We start from the raw sequence: 20,705 nt of genomic DNA on the forward strand, positions 1-20,705 counted from the left end.
ACCTTGCTCCAAAATCTTGACTTGGAAAGCCAAGAAAAATAAGCCCAGATATGAAAGTTTTCAAAGGAGAGGCTTTTGCATTAGTTATCTGATGATATTTGCTAGATACGACAGAAATAAGGAAAGACGGTAGCTTAAGAAGGGATTAAATTTAGTAATGGAATGACAACACCAGTGATGGTTATGAAGACTGGAGGACAGGTATCTCCTCTAAAAGCCAAGGAAAGATGTAGGGCAGATTAGGAATTATTCTATTTGAGGATGAAACCATATCCACAGTCCATAATAAGTACCTGTATTGTACAAATAGTCCCTCAGCCAAAATAATCAATCATGAGAGAAAACAGATGTACAGTTAGCAGCACGCCCTGCTTTTAAAATGTTCTTTCACTTAGATTTCTTTTTACTATATTTCAAATAGTCAACAGTCATGAGGTTTAATCTATTCAATTTTCCTGTTTTAATATCTTTCTCTAACCAAATCTATAACAGAAGTTTTGGAATGTAAGTTAATAAGAAAGCATTTGAGATGTCCACTAACTATAGAATTTGTACCTTCCAGAGAAAGGAATGTTTGCAGCTGGTCTACTTTAAGAACTCCAGAGATACAGTATATACTATACAAGCTTATGTTCTTGGCATTCCCCGAGTATGCATTTTCTTTGTGGCTCCTTTTTCCCTTGCGTTCTTCCTTTCTCCCACTTTCCTTCCTCTTACTTTCTGCCTTTCTCTCATACATATTCCCTGCTTTCCTGTCTTCCTTTCTTCTCCTTCATTTTCTCTTTCTTTCTTCCTCCCTTCTGGTCTGTCACACAACTTTCTGCTTTCCTCCCTTCTGTTTTCCTTCCTTCCTTCCTTCTTTCCTTCCTTCTTTCTTTCTTTCTTTCCTTCCTTCCTTCCTTCCTTCCTTCCTACTATCCAGGCCCTGAACATGCTATACAAAGCATCAAGGAATCCTGCCAAATGATATGAGTTGTGTTATGCACCTAGATTCCAGAAAATCAGGTAGACATATCTTCTGAGAGCAGAACACTTATTCCCAGGGATGGCATATCTTGCAAATATGTACGTGACAAATTCATGTAAACTGTAATGTTTACATTACATTACATTACATGTAAATTTCAGAGCTCCTCTGGTGATTTTATGTCAGTGTTAATCAATTCTTGGATTTATTTTTTTCAATATTTAATGTAAAATGTATCCTCACATATATCTCTTGCATGCTTCTGTTTCTGTTAGACCAAAGTAAATTTATTGTCCCTTGTGCTCCTCTGGCCCTTTAGGCATTTTTTATCATTTCAAATAAATGGATAGAATATTTTGCATTAAATTATGTAGGATTTTCAAGCCATCTTGCAAGTTCGCTGTGAAGACAAAATTCGAAATCAGTTGTTACCAATCCACGCCACATCTGCCAAAAAAGAGACCTATGAACTTTGTTTCTGGTTTCCAGTGATTTCTCTATGGCCTTAGGGTCTTAGCTCTATATATTTACAATTGAGAATCATTTATTTAAATTGCTAGGAGCATATAATGCCGAATTCATTTCACCTGGATAACACCACACATTCAGAATGGAACACTGGCCATTCTCAAGTAATCAATGCCATTCAATTAAACTTTACTTCTATCTATAAAACCAATTCTCTTACTGCCCAACTGAAATCAACTTTTCAGTATAACAGGTGTTTGATAATCACCAGCAGAGAAAGACTTAAAGTTCTTAGCCATAATTGGTACAATCCATTTTGTTAAAAAGCAAATACAAGGTCAAGAGCTTGATGTGAGTTTTCCAGGCTATATGGCCATGTTCCAGAAGCATTCTCTCCTGACGTTTCACCCACATCTATGGCAGGCATCCTCAGAGGTGTGAGGTCATATATCTCAGGATGCCTGTCATAGATGTGGGTGAAACATCAGGAGAGAATGCTTCTGGAACATGGCCATACAGCCCGGAAAACATATAACAACCCAGTGATTCCAGCCATGAAAGACTTCAACAACACAAGGTCAAGATGTCAGTGTTATCTACACAAAGGAAGAGATTAATTAGAAACAGTATTTTTTAAACCTTGCTTTATCTAGTCTTGTAGCCAGACTTTTGGCATTACATCATTAAAAATAAATTATAAGAACTGCTTCATTAGATTAGAGCAGGAAAAACATATATAACACACAAACATACATACTGATCATTTTTCAGATTACAGACCTATTTAAAAATATGAACTTGTCAACAAACATCCCCATATGTGTCATGTAATTTTTAAAGGTTGTATTGAAATACACTTTTCAGGAAAGGGGAGATTTTAGAAAGCATTTTTATGGGTTGAATCCATATAAAATTATGGTATATAGCAGAAATGGTATGCATATGAAACCCCCCCTCCATCAATAAATATTGCATTAAGGATGATATGAAATGGGAACAAGGTAGTCTGGCTCCCTTACCTGTTACAATGGCCCTTGTTATTAGTTTTTGGGGCAGTTACCACAGAGTCATGTTTAGCTAACATTGGAAGAAATAAGGATGCAGTACTTGCAGATTTTACTGCTGCCTTCTTCCTACTTCTTTTCCTTTAGCAATTCAAGTGCTATCTATGAAGTGGAGATTTCTAAATAACTGAAAAACAGTGAGTCAAGTGTGTGTTTCCAAGCATATCAGTCCAATCTCAGGACTCTTTTATAGATGGTGCTCACACTGCTCAGTTCCTCTAAATAATGATATGTAAACCACTTTTTGTTGTATACAGATTCAATTCCCAGTGGAATAGCTATGTTGGTCTGTCCCAACAAAATCTCCAACAATAGTGACCTCTGATATCCAGCGGACTAACAAATGTACCCTGGAAAAAAGCTTTCATTTAGTACAGCACACTTTTATCAGATACAACAGTTAGGTTGCTACTGTAGACAGTAAAGACACAGTGACCATTGTTTTACTGCATTACTAATAACTAGTCAAGGCACACCCAATGCTGTCCAGATTCATATCTAATATCCACAAAAGACTGCTTGATTAAGTATCCAAGCATTCTGAATTGTATTATTTTATACACAAAATATGGTATTGTGCAAAGTATCAATGTTTTCATATTCACTCTGAAGACACAATAACTTTCAGATTGTAAAATACTTTAAGGTCCCAGATCCCATCAGATCTTGGAAGCTAAGCAGAGTTAACTCTTGTTAGCACTTGGACAGGACACCATCATGGAATATGTATTTTAAGCTATAGTTCAGAAAAAGGCAATGGCAAACCACCTCTAAGTATCTGCCACCTAAGAAAACTCTATGAAATTCATAGCGTCGCCATAAGTCAACAGATGACTTGAAAATACATATAAACACATCACCAGTCTTTTTTGGCTCAGATAATTCCTGACAAAATTTCAATACCTTCCCCTGGGCTTTGTTTTCCAAGACCCTTCTCAGGCTGGTGAGGAGTGCAAACAGAATTGTGTTATTATTAGTGTTAAATATAATTAGTCTTAATCTGCAGATAACTGTAACTAAAACAAAGCTTTAAATTGTGACCAGACAAATTTCTTCAACTACCTACTGCTCTTTTGGGGATTCATTTTTGACATTATTTCAAAGCACACTTCAGTTATGGAATATATTTTTCAACAAACTAGATTTCCAATTAACCTTTTTACATGATGAAAATTGATACCTCCACTGTTTTAAGGAATTTAATTTTGTAAATGAATGAACCATAAAACTGGCTTCCACTTTCACTTGAAATGGAGCTGAACCATATTACCAAGATATATTTGCCTCCAACCATATCATTTATTTTTATGTTATGCTGAAAACCACTGCAGCTAGGGTTGACTGTAACATTGTCCTTAGGTGTTTAGATTGGACTAGCTCCTGAAACCATGGAAATATAGTCTTCCATACCACATCATAGTACATGTGTTTGTATTTCCAAAGGTCCAATCTCAACACCAATAAATCAGGAATTTGGAATTCTATGAAAGGATTTAGCTTTTCAGTGCCAGAGTTCAAGGAATTTCAGATGATAGCTGACAGGAGAACAAGACTAAATGCTATGTGTGCATTAGCAATGCTACTTACACCCTTAAGTGTTTACAGTTGAGAACCAAGAGGCAATAAGAACCGAAAATGCTCAAATTTCACTCAATTTGAGTCTTATATTGTTAATATTAGGTGACATTTTTAAAGAGATGCTAGAAGGTTCTCATTTTACGTGATGTAGCTCATGATTACAAACAAAGCATATACTGGTTTATTATCATTTTCATCAAACCAGTCTTGATGTTTCTTGGTTTGTTATCCAATGTTTTCTTTGCAGGCTGTAATGATAAAGGTCTTTAATTTGTTACGATGTTCCTCAACATTTTCAGAGTGTTCTATAGGTAGATGATACTTGAGTGTTGTTTGGAAAAGGGTTCGTTTAGAGGGCTCTTGAAGGGCTTGGGTGTTCATTTTACGTCTTATCTTTCTTCCTTGGAGTCTGCATTTGGGGGCAATCTTGATGGTCATTGTGGATTTCATTAACCTTTGGCCTGCCCAGAAATTATCAGCACCTGTCATGGTTCTTGTCAGAAGCACATCACAGAAGTCTCTGACACATATAATTACAGAGTCTAAGAGGTTCCAATGCTTTGACTAGGAGTGCTTCCATGATGTCTTAAACTTGTTTCTCTGGCGGAAAAGCATGTTGGTGATGACAAAGTTATATTCTGCACATTTGGTGAGAAGTAGGAGGCCATTTGGGTGGCTGTTTCCAATGCCATCTTTTTCTATATGGCCACAGGTCGAAATCTCATCCATCTCTTGCATTAAAATCACCCAGGAGGATGAATTTGTCCTCCTTAGGTACTTCCAATAGGATGGTGTCCAACTGACAGTAAAAAAAATTCTTGATGTCTTAGTCAGCATCTAATGTTGGTGAATACTAATGATACTTGACTGCAAGATTAATTTGGAGGGTTGAGAGTAGTTTGTTAATGCTTCTGACAGATGCTTCACTAGGTCATTTCTGACAGCAAAGCCGACTCCATGTATTCTTCATTCTTGTTCAGGCACTTCCTTCCAGAAGAAGGTGTAGCCTCCTTTTTCTTCCTTCAGCTACCCCTTTCTTGCTCTCTAGGTCTCTTGAAGTGCTGCTATATTGATGTTAAAATGTCTCAGCTCTCCTACAATAATAGAAATCTTGCATTCAGAGCATTCATTGTTTGTGTTATCCAACAGTTTCCATACGTTCCAGAGTTCATTTTGCTTTTTTGGCTGCAAAGTGGTGATCCCTCTGGACGTGATAGTCTAGTCAGGGATAAGAGAGGCAGACTATGTACCATCTTACCTGTTCCGCCATTGAGGACTTCAGATTGTGCTTAGTTTGGTTTCTCCCCTGTGCCCTTGCCACCAAGGGAGAACCTCCTGGGAGCATATGACTCTGATGGCTGTGCCCGTAGGTTCGCTGGAACACACAAGCCCCCTTACCACAACAAGGTGACAATCTATCAAGAGGTACCACTGTTATAGACATGCTTAAGAACAGATTTCACTCAGCTCCTTAATAAAAATGACCACCAATCACAACTTGGTAAAAGAACAGTTGTGTGAATCAATTCCAAGAATCCATTTCAAATTTCACTTTTAAAGCAGAACACATGAGCAACTCTCATGGTTACACCAGAGACTCAGCAAACTTAGATGAAAAGTTAGACATTCTGAAGAACAGACTGTGTCAAGCATTCTAAAATTGTATGCCAGATCAAATAGTTCCCTGCTGTATTCTTCTGCAAGCCTGCTTTTTTTACAGTCTTCTTTTTTTACAGAAGAATTCAGTCTTCCTGACCAAATGACTCACAGAAAACATAGCTGCCAAAGACAAATGAGAAGATCTCAGAGCACACACTGCCCAGTTGTCTATAATGCTGCCAGACAAAATAGTGACAAAGTTCCTAATTATACTGTTCAAGTGGTGGATAATTCATATGTGTGAGTCACAGAGACCACAAAGAAAAAACGTGCATTCATATACCAGGATTTTATATTGCTAAGGGATTACAAGATTGCCTCTTCAACACAGCATTTCAGATAGGGAAAGGAAAAAAATAATCTAACTGAAACAGAGAAAAAATGGTCTAGGTTTGCAAGTCAATATGTCGCCAAACATATCACATGAAAACACTTGGCATTATCACCTGTATTCTACTGCTCTTAAGAGAGGAATAAACCAACTGTTTCTCTGTTAAACTATAAATTTTGTAATATATTTTACATTCAATTTGTCTGGATTGCAAGATTATAAAGTGCATAAGGAAATGAATTTTAACATACAATTTATCCTTACCAGCTGGACGAAAGCCAGGTGCATTGGGTCAGGAAAGACACATTTGGCAACTGCAAGTCACGAGACGGGATGGATTAACTTGCTCAAAGTTGGGTAAGAGACTCTTCCGACTCAGTGCCAAATAAGTACAGGTTAAGCATCCCTTATCCAAAATGTCTGGTACCAGAAGTGTTTTGCATTTTAAAATGCTTGTACAGTAGAGTCTCACTTATCCAACGTTCTGGATTATCCAACACATTTTTGTAGTCAATGTTTTCAATACATTGTGATATTTTGGTGCTAAATTCGTAAATACAGTAACTACTACATAGCATTACTGCATATTGAACTACTTTTCCTGTCAAATTTGTTGTATAACATGATGTTTTGGTGCTTAATTTGTAAAATCATAACCTAATTTGATGTTTAATAGGCTTTTCCTTAATCTCTCCTTATTATCCAACATATTCACTTATCCAACATTCTGCCAGCCCGTTTACGTTGGATAAGCGAGACTCTACTATATATGCGTATATGTATATATTGAGATGTCTTGAAAATGGGACCCAAGTCTAAACACAAAATTCATTTACCATCTATATTTCTGTATAAGTCTAAATGAGAAACTAACACCCAACCAAGAGCAACAACAAACAAGTGAGGCACAGCCTACAAAAACCTGATATCTACTCAACGCAGAACCATGGAACTCATATCCATGATTTTACTTACTCATACCAAGGGATAAATGGTCTCTCTAGTAATTTGCTATGTCCTCCAGGAGATTCTATGGTATGCTTCCCCCTGGAAGTTACCACTGAGTTGCACTGGAGGACCTAGCAAATTCCTAGAGAGATTACTTCTCTGGGAATCTCTGGTCCTCCAATGCAACTTTATAGAATGCTAGGGCCAGAAGTAAAAATCATTAATGGCTTCTATTATATCCATGTTTTCGGGTAATTATGGTCTGCCCGAAGCCATATTCCCAGTGGATATGAGGATACTACTTCATAATTTAACAGCTTTTTGTAACATTTCAATTTGGATTGTCTAGAAATATGCAACTGTTTTCCTTCGCAGCCAAACACACAAATTCAATCAAGAATCCACTTCTGGAGCCTAGAACTTGCGTTTCTTAAACACCCTCTCACTTCACATATCAGCCCTTTTTGAAACAACAAATTCTATTTTTCTTAAATAGAAATCACTCTATCTCGAGTCTAAATTCGAATTTCCACCAAAGATTCCTAACATTTATCTAAGACTACTTAGATCCAACAGAAGTGTACAAAGAAAATAAATAAAACAGGATATGCTTGGGTCTCACTTCTATTTTTGAAGGAGTTGTTTTAATTATTGGAAAATGTTGCAGTTGTCAGAATCACAAAGTTGGAAGAGACCACAAGGCCAATCTAGCCTCTGATTCACAGAATCATAGCATTAGAAGGAGCTTTATGGGCTTATTGAGTCCAATTCCCTATTCAATGTTCACCTGTTAAGGTTTTTTTTTTTGGTTGCTGTACACCAACTAGAACAACAAAAGAGGCAAGATACAGGGAAAAAATTAGTCTGAGGTAACATTAAAATGAATAGATGCAATAAAGAATCAAACATATTTCATAATCTGGATTTTTGTTGTTTAAATATCAAGATGGCTGCTAGATCTTGAACCTACAATGCATATACCTCAGTAGTGACTCCTTCACTTTAAAAGGAGCTATATGGATTCTCGTGCTTCAGAGTATCTTGAAAAGAACCACCTCTTCAGGATAATTCTGTTAAGCAGACATTAGATGAATGTATGACAACCATCTAACCAGCCTGCAGATTTAGGAATCCACATGTAGGCTGAGAAGATGCCTGCTCACACATACACATAACACTGTATAGGATGTTGAAAGAGCAAAGGTCAAATTTCAACCATGGTTTTATTGACCCACCTTCTTTTGCAATAAGTGCTTCAGAAAATTCTTGGAAGCTTCAGACAGAGAGAACATAAGCTGTTTTGCAGTCGTAAATTTTATTTACCCTTCGTAAACATAGAATTTACACAGAAGAAAAGGTTTTTCTTATGCCAAATTCTACTGCAAAATATATTAAGAAACATACAATATTAAGAAAAAGAAACCTTGAAACCAGCACTAAATATCATGAATGGCTATAAGTATGACATCACCTATATGTGGAACAAATTAATCTTCTTGAAATTAGCCAAGTAAAGTACATCTTCATGGAGCAACAGCAGCTGTACCAGCGCACTAATTTTAAAATTAAGAACCACTAGATGGCAGAGTAATAATAACCGCATGTTCCCTTTATGAAGAATTTGCCTAATAGATAAGGCTACATAACTGAATCAAAAGAGATGAATAAAATTGTATGTGAAGAACACCTATTTCCGCTGGTGAAAAAGTCATATTTCTTCTGGTGAAAAGATAGTTGGGAGCAACATGTATGAAGAGAAATAGGAATAGTGCATGTGGTTATTATAATTAATTCCTTCCCTGGTTACATCCCTAGAGTAATATTCCTTTAAAACTACAGTAGAGCAATTCATAAAACCAAACTATTAATCAAGCCTTCCAGGTATCATAATTTTGAAAACAGCTAGACTAGAAATCAAAGAGACCATAGTTCACTGATTAAGCTTACAGGAGAAAATTAATGTCCTATTACGCTGGTGGAAAGGTTACTGGGAGCACATAGAACAGATATGAAGATAAATGGGAATTCTGATTGATACAAAGGAGCTGTTAAAATACAAAACCTAAGATGTTTCTGGATTTCAGCCATGAGAAGAGTAATCATTTGGTAATGTGTTGATTAAGGTGTTGATCATATTATGAGAAACAGGGATGTCTTCCTGACAAAGCATATTATCAACTAACTTTCATAGATCATGCAAGTTACTAAGATAATATTCACATGTGGACTCCAACACCCACCAATACCATGGCTATTGGCTTTGCTAGCTTAAGATACGGGTTGTGTCTAACATACCTGGAAGGCATTAGGTTGAAGAACATTGCTGAAAAACTATCAAAGCACTAACTGCATGCCATGTACACATGCAAGTGTGGAGAACAGCAAACCACAGACCACTTACTACAATGCAACCTGAGCCATGCCACGTGCCCAATAGACGACCTTCTTATAGTAGCACTAGAGACATTCCAAGTGGCCAGCTTCTGGTCAAAGGAAATCTAGTATAATGCAAAGTTTTTAACTTTGTGTTTTTAAATACATTATAACTGTATCTTCAATTTGTTTCTGATACGATAAATAAATGTACAAATTGAGGAAAACATACTACACAAATAGTGCAGAGCTGATCCTAGTACAAGCAAGAACTATTTTCAATAAATACTTACGCACATATTAGATTCCCTGATCCATCACTCTTAGTGAAAGGAGATGCAAACAATCTTCACATCTCTCCTTCTTAAGTCTCCGACCCACACAAATTCCTATACTTCTTGATAATCTCTTCTGGTATTATTATTATTATTATATTATCATTACTTATACCCTGCTTTTTTTCTCCACAAAGGAGACTCAAAGCAGCTCTTTAAAACAGGTTTGGAACTGGACTTGGAATTTGAAAAAAGGGGAAGCTGGTAAATTGAGAAGTCCCACTTCCTAGAGAACTTCACATCGGGTGTTCTATTTTGGGGAGTGGATGCAATGGACCCAACCCTACATACTCTCCAAACCTTCCATATGACTGTGAATCTTAACAATATAGGATTCCCAGTTGAATGAAAAGGTTATTGAATATACTAACTCATTTTCACAGATCATGCAAGTTACAAAGATAATATTCACATGTGGACTCCAACTCACCCAAAAGTTGCAAAAGGGTTTCAATATTATTTTGTTTTAATTTACAAAACCATAGTATCATATACATATAGGAAATAAAAAGCTATGAAAACATCAGATGTCTTTGCAGAAAAAACGGGATTCTGGGATAAGATTATGAGGACAGAAAATAAGCTAATTTCTAAAGTATACAGACAATTACTAGAGTGGGCGACGGAAAAGGAACAAATAAAAGACTGTATGATTAAATGGGCCCAGAATATTGGCCACCCATTAGAACTCAAACAGTGGGAAAAGACCTGGAACCAAAGACTCAAATATACCTATTCATACGACATGAAAGAAAACTGGTTTAAAATGCAGTACAGATGGTATATTACACCTTATAAAATTTCAAAATGTTCTCAAAACGTATCCAACAAATGTTGGAAATGTGGCGAACAAACAGGCACCTTTTTCCACACTTGGTGGTCTTGCCCAAAGGCACAACAATATTGGAGAGAAATAAATGAAAGCATCCAGAAAATACTCAAATTGAAAATTCAGAGAAAACCAGAATACTTCTTACTAGGGATGCTAGATATAGAAAGAGACAAAAACAAGGAGATTCTATTTAACTTCCTGGCTACTGCAGCTAGAATAGTTTATGCCAGGAACTGGAGACAAACAGAAACACCGAAAAAAGAAGACTGGTTACACAAAGTGCTAGAGATTATGAATATGGACCGACTTACATATTGGTTAACCCCCAACCACGGCTTACCCAAAAAAGAAACTAACTGGGACCTTGTAAAAGACTATCTGAAACAGATGAAGATAGACCTCATTTGTTGAAAGTATACAATCTCAAGGAATAGAAGAAGACAGTGGGGAAGTAGAACTGAAACAAGAATATATGGACTGAAATCAACTATAGGACTATCAAAGTAAGAAGGAAGTCAACAAACTTTTTTAAAAAACTTTTTAAAATTTTTTTCTTTTAATATATTTCTCTTCTCTTAGAATTCACTATTGTTAGATAGTACTTCTTTTTCAAATACAGTAGAGTCTCACTTATCCAACACTCGCTTATCCAACATTCTGGATTATCCAACGCATTTTTGTAGTCAATGTTTTCAATATATCGTGATATTTTGGTGCTAAATTCATAAATACAGTAATTATTACATAGCATTACTGCATATTGAACTACTTTTTCTGCCAAATTTGTTGTCTAACATGATGTTTTGGTGCTTAATTTGTAAAATCATAACCTAATTTGATGTTTAATAGGCTTTTCCTTCATGCCTCCTTATTATCCAACATATTCGCTTATTCAACATTCTGCCGGCCCGTTTATGTTGGATAAGTGAGACTCTACTGTATATACTTGTGTGTGTGTGTGTGTGTGTGTGTGTGTGTGTATATATATTCTCCCCCCTTTTTTTCTTTTTCCTTTCTTTCCCTTCCCTTTTTCTCTTAGCTTCTCTTTTTCCTTATATTCCTACTCTCTACACAACCAAAATGTTCTCACTCTTTCGTTGTAATCTTATTTTATTTTAATAGATTAAAAAACCCAATAAATATATTTGAAAAAAAAATCAGATGTCATTGTGACTTTTTGGCCCACCTGGTACAGTGGAGTATAAGCAGAAGTCTATTTTAGACATTGTACTGAACACAAGGAGGTGTGTGGAGGGGGGGGGGGGGGTCGTCTTTTTGTTCATTTTTGCAACATATATATACATAAAGGGAAAACAGATTACATAAAGTTCCAAGCAACCCAAAACCAAGATAAGTAAATTGCTTACTGATGTAAAAGCAAGCAGCTCCTCTTCTGTAAGCTTATGGACTGGGTTATTCTTCTGAAAATCTATGCTATAAAAAAACATATTCTGAGTATGAATTTACAAAAATTCTGTATAATCTTGGAATGTCTGTATAGAAATCTTCAAAAGAAGCTTCAACAAAAAGTATGCATATTTTACATCAAAATAATCATCACACAATCCTCTGTTCTGAGTGGAGTTGACATACCTACAAATGTAAATAATCCCAGGAGATCAGGAATTCATTGCTACTACTCCAGAGCACAGCGAGATTATTTTTTTGAATTCCAACTCCCAGTAGCCATGAAGGCTGAGGGATTTAGTGAGATGCAATCCAAAAAAGTACTTTTCCAAGTTCTATTCCAGACACGACAAATAGTTTGCAGCAGATCTACATGTGTGGAGTCCCCTTGCCTTGAAGCATTTTTTCTACTGATAACATTTTGAAAAAAATCAATGTTTTGTCTTTCCTTTCCTTTTTTATTGCTATGATTTTTGAAGATGACAGATGGAATCAAGTATCCTCTTACCAAATTCCAAGGATAACAGCAAGCTCTTCAGCGCACAGGTCAGGCATCTGGTTCTGATGAGATTCTGCAAACTTTATTTCATTTAGCACGGTGTCATCATCTATAGCATAATTCTATTGGGAAGTACAGAGAAGTGATAAAAGAGCATTTAACATCATTCATCTGTTTGGAAGCTGCAGTAAAAATAATAACAGTAATAAAATAATTTGCGCAGAAGCAACAATTTTAACATTGCCAGAAATATAAATCCTGAACTTGAAAAACCAGTAGAAAAAAATTCTTGGCTAGCAGAACAGCTACTATGTTGAAGACATTTTTAAAAAGGAGGTTGGTTAACAGAACTGTGAATTAAGAACAGAAGTTATGTGAAGGAGTAGAAACATTTGGAAAGACATTTTCCATTTATCTTCCAAATCTCTAAAATCAGTGGTTTTCAAAGTATACTTCAAGAAACACTGAAGTTTCTTCAGAAAAATCAATAGTGATGAATGTTTTCTTAAAAGACTGTATGCAAGTACAGTATTTCTTTGATTCTAAGATGCCCCCCCCCCCCCAAATATAAACATCTCTCAAATTGGGGTGAATTTTAGAATTGCAGTAGCTGCTTTTTCTGGTGGTGATAGTGAAATGTGTGTTTATTACAGTTGACAGTGCTTAGAATTGAAGAAGTGCGGTATATTTGTCTTTATTACAAGTCCATCCAAACTAGGAACAAGATCTGAGCAAACATGCAAGTATATCACCCACTCACCCAAAAAACCCTGCACCACTCACTGTTTATCCCCAAATAAGATTGAATGGGCATGGGGGTATTTTCACCACTTCTTAAGGCCTCCCAGCCCAATATTAAGCCCAAGAGGGACCTTTTTAAAAAACAATAACAAGTGGAAGTAAATGCTGGTTTACTTCCTGACTTTTAAGCCCCTTCTGCAGAGCTTTCCAGACATTTCCTGTTGGTTACACACTTTTTAGACATGCATTATTTTGTCACACAGTAATTTAGTTTAACTAGCAAACGGAAGGTTAAAGTGATCCCTTCTAAGAGGTAAAGACATAACAAAATGTATGGGGACACAAAATATCTCATGATTTTTTTTTTTCATTTGTATGAACTACTAGCTTGGGGACCCGGCGGTGTCCAGGTTATTAAAAGAAGGCACAATTTGTTTTGGGATGTAAGGAAATATCACATAAGTTTGGACCAGATCCGTCGTTGGCTGGGTTCAGTGCTATCTGGATAAGAGTGAACTACAACTCCCAGAGCAAAGGTCAATCAACCCAAAACCAGGCCTGTACGCACAGTTGGCCATCTTGGGGCTATGTGTCAGGTTTGGTCCAGATCCAAAGTCAGCTGGGTTCAGTGGGTGTGGGTGAACTACAACTTCCATATGCAAGTGCCATCGTCCATGGTCCATCCTCCTCCAAACAATGCCAGGATGTAGGGTGGGTCATGGGTAGTCTGTGTGCCAAGTTTGGTTGAGATCTGACGTCAGCTGGATTCCATGCTGTCTGGATGCAGGTGAAATAACTCCCAAAATCAAGGTCCATTCCTACTACCCCCTGTAGTATGTTCAGTTTGTCATGGGGCTTCTCTGTGCCAAGTCTGATCCCAATCCCTTGTCGGTGGGGGTCACAGTACCAATGAAGGTACTGCAAGTCCCATCATCCGTGGCAAGTGTGGTCCAGATGCATTGTTGGTTGGGTGAAGAGTACTCTCTGGATGTAGGTCAAGTAGAAGTCTTGTAAATCGTGGTGTGAATTCTCCCCTAACCTCTTGTTCAGCTGCTGATCAATTGCTCTGTTCACTGTGTGCCAGGAAATGGTATGAAAGGGTTATGGTAGTGGTGGTGGGCAGGGTCATGCAAATGAAGAAACCCTGGGATAGCCATTCTGGAGAAAAAATGGAACATCTAGGATGAAATGGGCCCCGCATGAAAGCCTTCACTTGAGTGGGGGGCAGAATGGTGTCTGTGGAGGACACGGGCAGGGTTTGGTCTGCATGTTCGTGGCACTCACTATAACCTGCAAAGTCAGGTGAGGGAGTAACTTGGTGGCTTCATAGCACTGGAAATTACAACCTGTTTGTGGAGGCCAGAGGCTGTCTGTGTGAGTGGACACCCTTGCCACATACACACATACAGAATTTTCACTTTGATTATGGAATATAGATAGATATATAGTTATAGATATAGATAATATAGATATAGATATGATTTTTTAATTATTTCACATAGACTCGGAGGTTTCTTATTACGTTCGTATGACACACCCGGGGTCCCTGGTGGCACAGTGTGTTAAAGCGCTGAGCTGCTGAACTTGCAGACCAAAAGGTCCCAGGTTCAAATCCCGGGAGCGGAATGAGCGCCCGCTGTTAGCCCCAGCTCCTGCCAACCTAGCAGTTTGAAAACATGCAAATGTAAGTAGATCAATAGGTACCACTCCGGCGGGAAGGTAATGGCGCTCCATGCAGTCATGCCGGCCACATGACCTTGGAGGTGTCTATGGACAACACCAGCTCTTCGGCTTAGAAATGGAGATGAGCACCAACCCCAGAGTCGGTCACGATCCCAACACACCGTTTGGAAAACTCTGCCCAACTGGTTCATTTCATATTTCAAAAAATGTCCCCTAGAAGTCATGAGAGGGGTGGCTTAGATTCCCCCCTTCCCCACAAAAATAAAGATGATTGACTAATCTGCAAATTAAGCCTGTGCTCGATGGGGTTATACTCCCCCTAGGACACAGGTCCACAGTCTGGGGGTCCTCCTGGACTCAGCATTGACACTTGATGCTCAGGTGCCGGCAGTGGCCAGGAGGGCTTTTGCACAGTTAAAATGTGTGTGCCATCTGCAACTGTACCTCGAGAAGCCCGACTTGGCCATGGTGGTCCACACCTTAGTTACATCCAGACTGGATTGCTGCAATGCACTCTACGTGGGACTGCCTTTGAAGACGGCCCGGAAACTACAACTGGTGCAAAGACCGGCGGCCAGGTTGCTAACTGGAGCTAATTACAGGGAGCGGACGACACCTCTGTTAAAACAGCTCCACTGGTTGCAAATAAGTTTCTGGTCCCAATTCAAAGTGCAGGTTATTACCTACAAAGTCCTAAATGATTCGGGTCCTGCCAACCTTTACAACCACATTTCCCCCTATGAACCAGCATGGGCCCTAAGATCGGCCGGGAGGCCCTTCTCTTGCTCCCGCCCCCGTCACAAGCATGATTTGTGGGGACGAGAGAGAGGGCCTTTTCAGTGGTGGCCCCTGACTCTGGAACTCCCTCCCCAGCGAGATTAGACTAGCACCCACTCTGTCTATCTTCTGTAGGGACCTCAAATCATTGATATATATATATATATGGCACACGCCCATGCCCAACCCTCTCTAATTTTGATATGCCCGCTATATTCCTGGTTCTGATTATTGAGGTTGGTTTTGATTTATTCTAATGTTTTTATAATCTACTGTTTTAATTATTTAATCAGATTGTCATATGTTTTATTATGTTTTTAATTGTGTTTTTACTTGGTTAACTTTGTTGTTATTGGGCTTGGGCTTGCTTGTAAGCCGCCCCGAGTCCCTTCGAGGAGATGGTAGTGGGATATAAGATTAAAGTTACTGTTATTATTATTGTTGTTATTATTATTATCACCATCATCATCATCACCATCACATTGCAAACCATCTAGGTTTCAAAATACTATACAGAAGTTGCTTTGAATTAAAATCCATGCTTGGGTTATGAAAAATCTGGTCTTAATTTCCCTTGTTTGATGATTCTTCAGAACTTTAAAAAGTGAGATCTATGATATCAAAGATTGTGCAGCCAAAACTACTGTAACAACCAGTTCTTAATTATGAAGACGGGCTTTGCCATATACTTTTGCAACACTTCTCCGCACTATATTGTTTCCTTTAACATAAACAACTTGAACCAGCAGACATGTTTTTAGCATGATACCAGAAGCAATTGTAATTTAAGGTGACAGCAGCCTTTAATGAAGCTCCTGGTGATGAACCATATGCACATACATATATGAGAAACTAAAAGGCAATATAGAAGTATTTCCATTCACCATTAAGATCTAGTCAGGGATAGGAAGCCTTGTGGCTTAATTTCTTTACAGTCAGGGTATATTGACTATTGATGTATGTATAGTTATAACATTCATTTATTTCATTAGTATTTTACAATTAAGACATAAAAATATATTACACAAGAAATGTTAATATAACTTTTACTTAAACCTGAACTATAATGTCTTAGTTTCTACCATCCCCAGAAATCCACTTATCCTTTATATGAGAGAATAAATAATTATACAGAATCACAGAAGCCAACATGGCAAAATGTATAGTAGCATTTTGCATGACAAAAATGGTATACCAATTCAGTCGTATACCTTAGTTAAATCTTCTAGCGGGGTAGGTGCTGGACTAAGTTCACGGTGAGGAAGGAGTATGTTGTCTTTCCTTTGAACATCCAATACGAGTTGTGCTACATATTTTTCTTGAAATCGTGTCCTTTTGCCCAGAGCACCTGCAGGAAATTAATTATTAAAAATGAAATCAGAACTAGAGAACTTACTATTTAAAGCAGGGGAGAGCCTCTGGCCTTCATTCTTTGGGGTTTCAATTCCAGGGGATTAATGCAAGTTGTATATAACATAACTGAGGGCCAAAAAGTTCCCATCCGAGGATTAATGACAGAAACATGTACATATGCCTGCTTTGAAGGTACAATGAGTATTCTTTGCTGACATGAAACAGATCTTAGTTTGATCAGTATCTGAATGAAAAATGGTCTGGAAACGCACACATGGCATCATCAGATCAGTGCCAGAGAAAGAATTTTAAAAATTACAAGAAATAAATACAGAAAAATCTAGAATTTGGAACAAAGTTGTAACTTCAGTGTCCTTGTGTTTTACAATGCATGCATTGTGGTTAGATCAAACAACAAAGGCAGACAAATTTGATAGGCTTCAGTCAGAGAAGAACACCCTGTTCAGTACAACAAATCATCAATATGGCTTAGGATCTGGCGATTTCAAAGAAACTTTCTTCTACATAAACTTGCCTCGACATTACAATAGTCCTCTCAATGTCCTTGCTTTCAGAGTAAGGCAGATCTATCAAGTGTTTAATTTGTTATGTTTAATGATAGTGGAAGAATAAGGCAAAGTACTGTGGAAGGTTGTATCATTTCAAATAAATGCTCATATTTTAACTACATTATAAAGAACAAAAGATGGGTTTTCTCTAATTATAGCACTGTGGAATCACTATATTATGGATGATCACTCCTTCAGTTTGAACTCTGACAGGTATAGTTATATAGCTAACTCACATAATATTTACTCTTCTTAAAAACCCAAACATAATTAGATTAATGTAGGTTAATAATGTTTAAAAAATAACGTCTGTGTTCATGCACGTAGCTATAAGAGTCTCAAAGAAGTTATTCATTGCTGTGTTAAATCTATAGAGAAATTGTCATTAAAGCAAAGCCAATCAACTTTTAACATTTTTCTTTGACTTCTGCTGCTGTGGCAAATTTTGGATGCCACCATTCTCTTTAAATATCATGTCCAAACCAAACTGGAAGACATAAATTTTAGCTTTTTCTGATCTTGGTTTACCGTACCTTTTTTTTTAAGCTGGTGTAATATATTGCCAATAATATATTGCTTTCTTCCTCCACCCACGGAACTAGAAAGCGTCTACAAGACCTTCATTAGCTCATGATGGTGAGCGTACAGTAACAAATCATGTTTCTGACAGTGGCAAATCCCACAGAACCTCACTAATCAGAATGCTACCATCAAAGTAACCTCCCTACTCCATCATTTATGGTATTTCTAACCATAAATAATCCCACATATTTTGGTTTCTTACCAACTTGGCTTCTGGTTTAAAGTAGCAGCCTTCTAAGCTTTACTTCTAAGGTTGGTCATATATTTTTTAAATTACATGGACAAATTCAAGAAACTTTAGGAATGTGTTTAAAAATTATATGTAATCTTGGACGTCCCACTATTGAGGTTTTATGTAGTTCAAGAGGTGTAATGTTGCCTTATAGGTGCATAAAGAAGGGATACTACAGTAGTTCCTATGCCATACAAAAGGGTTCCATTCAGTACGAATTACGTTTAAACAGGCAGATATATATCAGTTTTATAAAACTATCAAGGAGATCAACACAGTTTATTAAATAAGTCATGGAGCATCAGTTCAAGAAACGAAGTAAGTCAGAGATAAAAGAGATAACAATAGCTGGAAGAAGTGCAATTTGTTATTCACACAAGATGCAGGCAAAAAGAGGGAATTATAGGTACCAGTTTGGGGAAACAGTTAATTAGGGGAATACGACGATTTCCTAGAAACACTGAATGAAGACTTCCTTTGGATGGGAATCCAAGAACAAAAATAAAACAACTTGGAGCCTAACGATTTCAAACCTTCATATTTCTGGAGAGCCATTTCTGTAATGTTTATATAATGGATGGCCAATCTAGATGTCATAATGTGTATGTTGTTCTGCGTACCTACTTCAATCTTATTTTGAACTATCTTAAAATTAGAGTTTTGAGGGAAAGTTGTAAGTCAAATAAAGGATTTTTTTATTTTTAAACGCAATACTGTTAACTAATAATCAAGATCTGAGCAGACACAAAGAGGAAATTTAGTATCTCTCTCCCAAATTGTAATCCATGAAAAACTCTCCTGCATATAAGTTACTTCACTGTAAGAAAATACCTCATTGCCATAAGATGCTGTTTGGGAAACAGCACATAAATATTATGTCTTGTTTGGCCCTATTTCTCCCTTGCTAACTGACCTACATGAATAGCTTTGGAAATACGGTAGAAGTGTTCCTAAGATATCAAGTACAGTACTGATTTTCAGATTTCTCTATTAAGTTCTAAGCTTCAGCACAGTAAATCAAGTTTCAGAGAGCGAAAAGTTTTAAAGTGTTAATTTAGTTTATGACGCTCTTGGGAAGTTGTGCATAACTCACCATTTGACTTCAACACACTAAATAATTTAAACAGAGCAGGTGCTATGTGCTCTTTAAAATTAAGTTGTACAGTTTTTGTTCCTTTCTTTTCTGGCATGAATTTACAGATTACTTTCATGAGGACAATTATATTAAAACCAATGCCTTCATAGTTGGAACACTCAAGAAAAACTTTAAATAGAGAATGAAAATGTTGCAATCTTTTACTTTTTTTAACACGACTGATGTTCCGCAAGGGATCCCTCATTAAACTGTTACTGTAAGCTATACATTTGAGGAAAAACACAAACCAACATTTAAAAAACATTATTATTTTAATTTCATTAAATGAACTCTAGCATGGGTGGCTTTTTTCCATGATTTCTGGCTGGCTAATCTATCACTCTTATCTCTTATTGCTAAGACGATTTATTCTACAAGATTGTCACGACCCAGGCTGCAGAGCACCAATAACCATACACAGAGGCCAGAATCTATCTAATATCTTTATTGTAGGAGTATATAAAGTTAATAAAAACAAGTGTAGAAAATAGTCCAGAAGTAGACCTTTCAGGGAAGGTCAAAATTAGTCCAAAGAAACAATGTCCAATATGAAATATTAAGGTCCAAAGTTGTAATCCAGTAACCGAAACACTCACTTTGCCAAGCAAAGTGAGGGGAGATGACAAGGTCCTTTAGTCCATGAAGCTTAAGCAAGGCTAGGAAGTAAACTTGATTCTTGGAACACTAAGCTTAATTCAAGGCAACAAGAAATGAGGAGCAAGAACAGGATCCGTGGTAAATTCGTGGCGAGGTCCGGGAAGCAGGGCAAGGTCCGTGGAGCAAGGCAAGGTCCTGGGAAACAAGGCAAGGCTGGAAACGAGAACAAGGGCTTGGACGCGGGAGTAGCGTAGTCCACACACAACCTACTCCCGAAGCTGACGAATTGACTCCGCAAGGTTCCTACGTGGGCAAAACACCTAAATAGGGTCTCGTTTTCCCGCCAAAGAACAATTCTCTGGGGAACCAGAACCGAAAGCCATTCTCTGCGTCCAGATGCATGACTCCCTAAAGTTTCCCATGGGAAGCAGGCTTAATCAGCTGAATGCCTGGCAGCGATCCTAGCGCTCCTGCGAGAAGCCTCCTGAGCGCTTTTCTGTTGTTTATAAAAATCACGGCGAGAAAATGGGGGAGATTTCGGCTCAAGGCTTGTTTGGCCGACTTCTGGAAGGCAA

The 20,705-nt window shown here is 37.5% G+C and overlaps 1 protein-coding gene and 1 non-coding gene across 3 annotated transcripts in view; both read right to left on the bottom strand.

Moving 5' to 3' along the window:
• ttc27 (tetratricopeptide repeat domain 27) overlaps positions 1–20,705 on the bottom strand; it is an 85,633-nt gene that overhangs the window by 42,381 nt on the left and 22,547 nt on the right. For both annotated transcript variants that reach the window (XM_062974305.1, XM_003215951.4), the window contains exons 7-9: positions 16,874–17,010; positions 12,471–12,583; positions 11,923–11,989 (exon numbers count right to left, since the gene is read on the bottom strand). In XM_062974305.1, coding sequence (XP_062830375.1) covers positions 11,923–11,989; positions 12,471–12,583; positions 16,874–17,010 — 317 coding nt within the window. The remainder of the gene's footprint in view (positions 1–11,922; positions 11,990–12,470; positions 12,584–16,873; positions 17,011–20,705) is intronic.
• Positions 8,096–8,192, bottom strand: mir456 (microRNA mir-456). Its single transcript, NR_129975.1, has one exon. It is a non-coding gene; the product is annotated as a microRNA mir-456 (primary transcript).

This window comes from Anolis carolinensis, chromosome 1 (genome assembly GCF_035594765.1).
Source record: "Anolis carolinensis isolate JA03-04 chromosome 1, rAnoCar3.1.pri, whole genome shotgun sequence".
Lineage (NCBI taxonomy): Eukaryota > Metazoa > Chordata > Lepidosauria > Squamata > Dactyloidae > Anolis > Anolis carolinensis.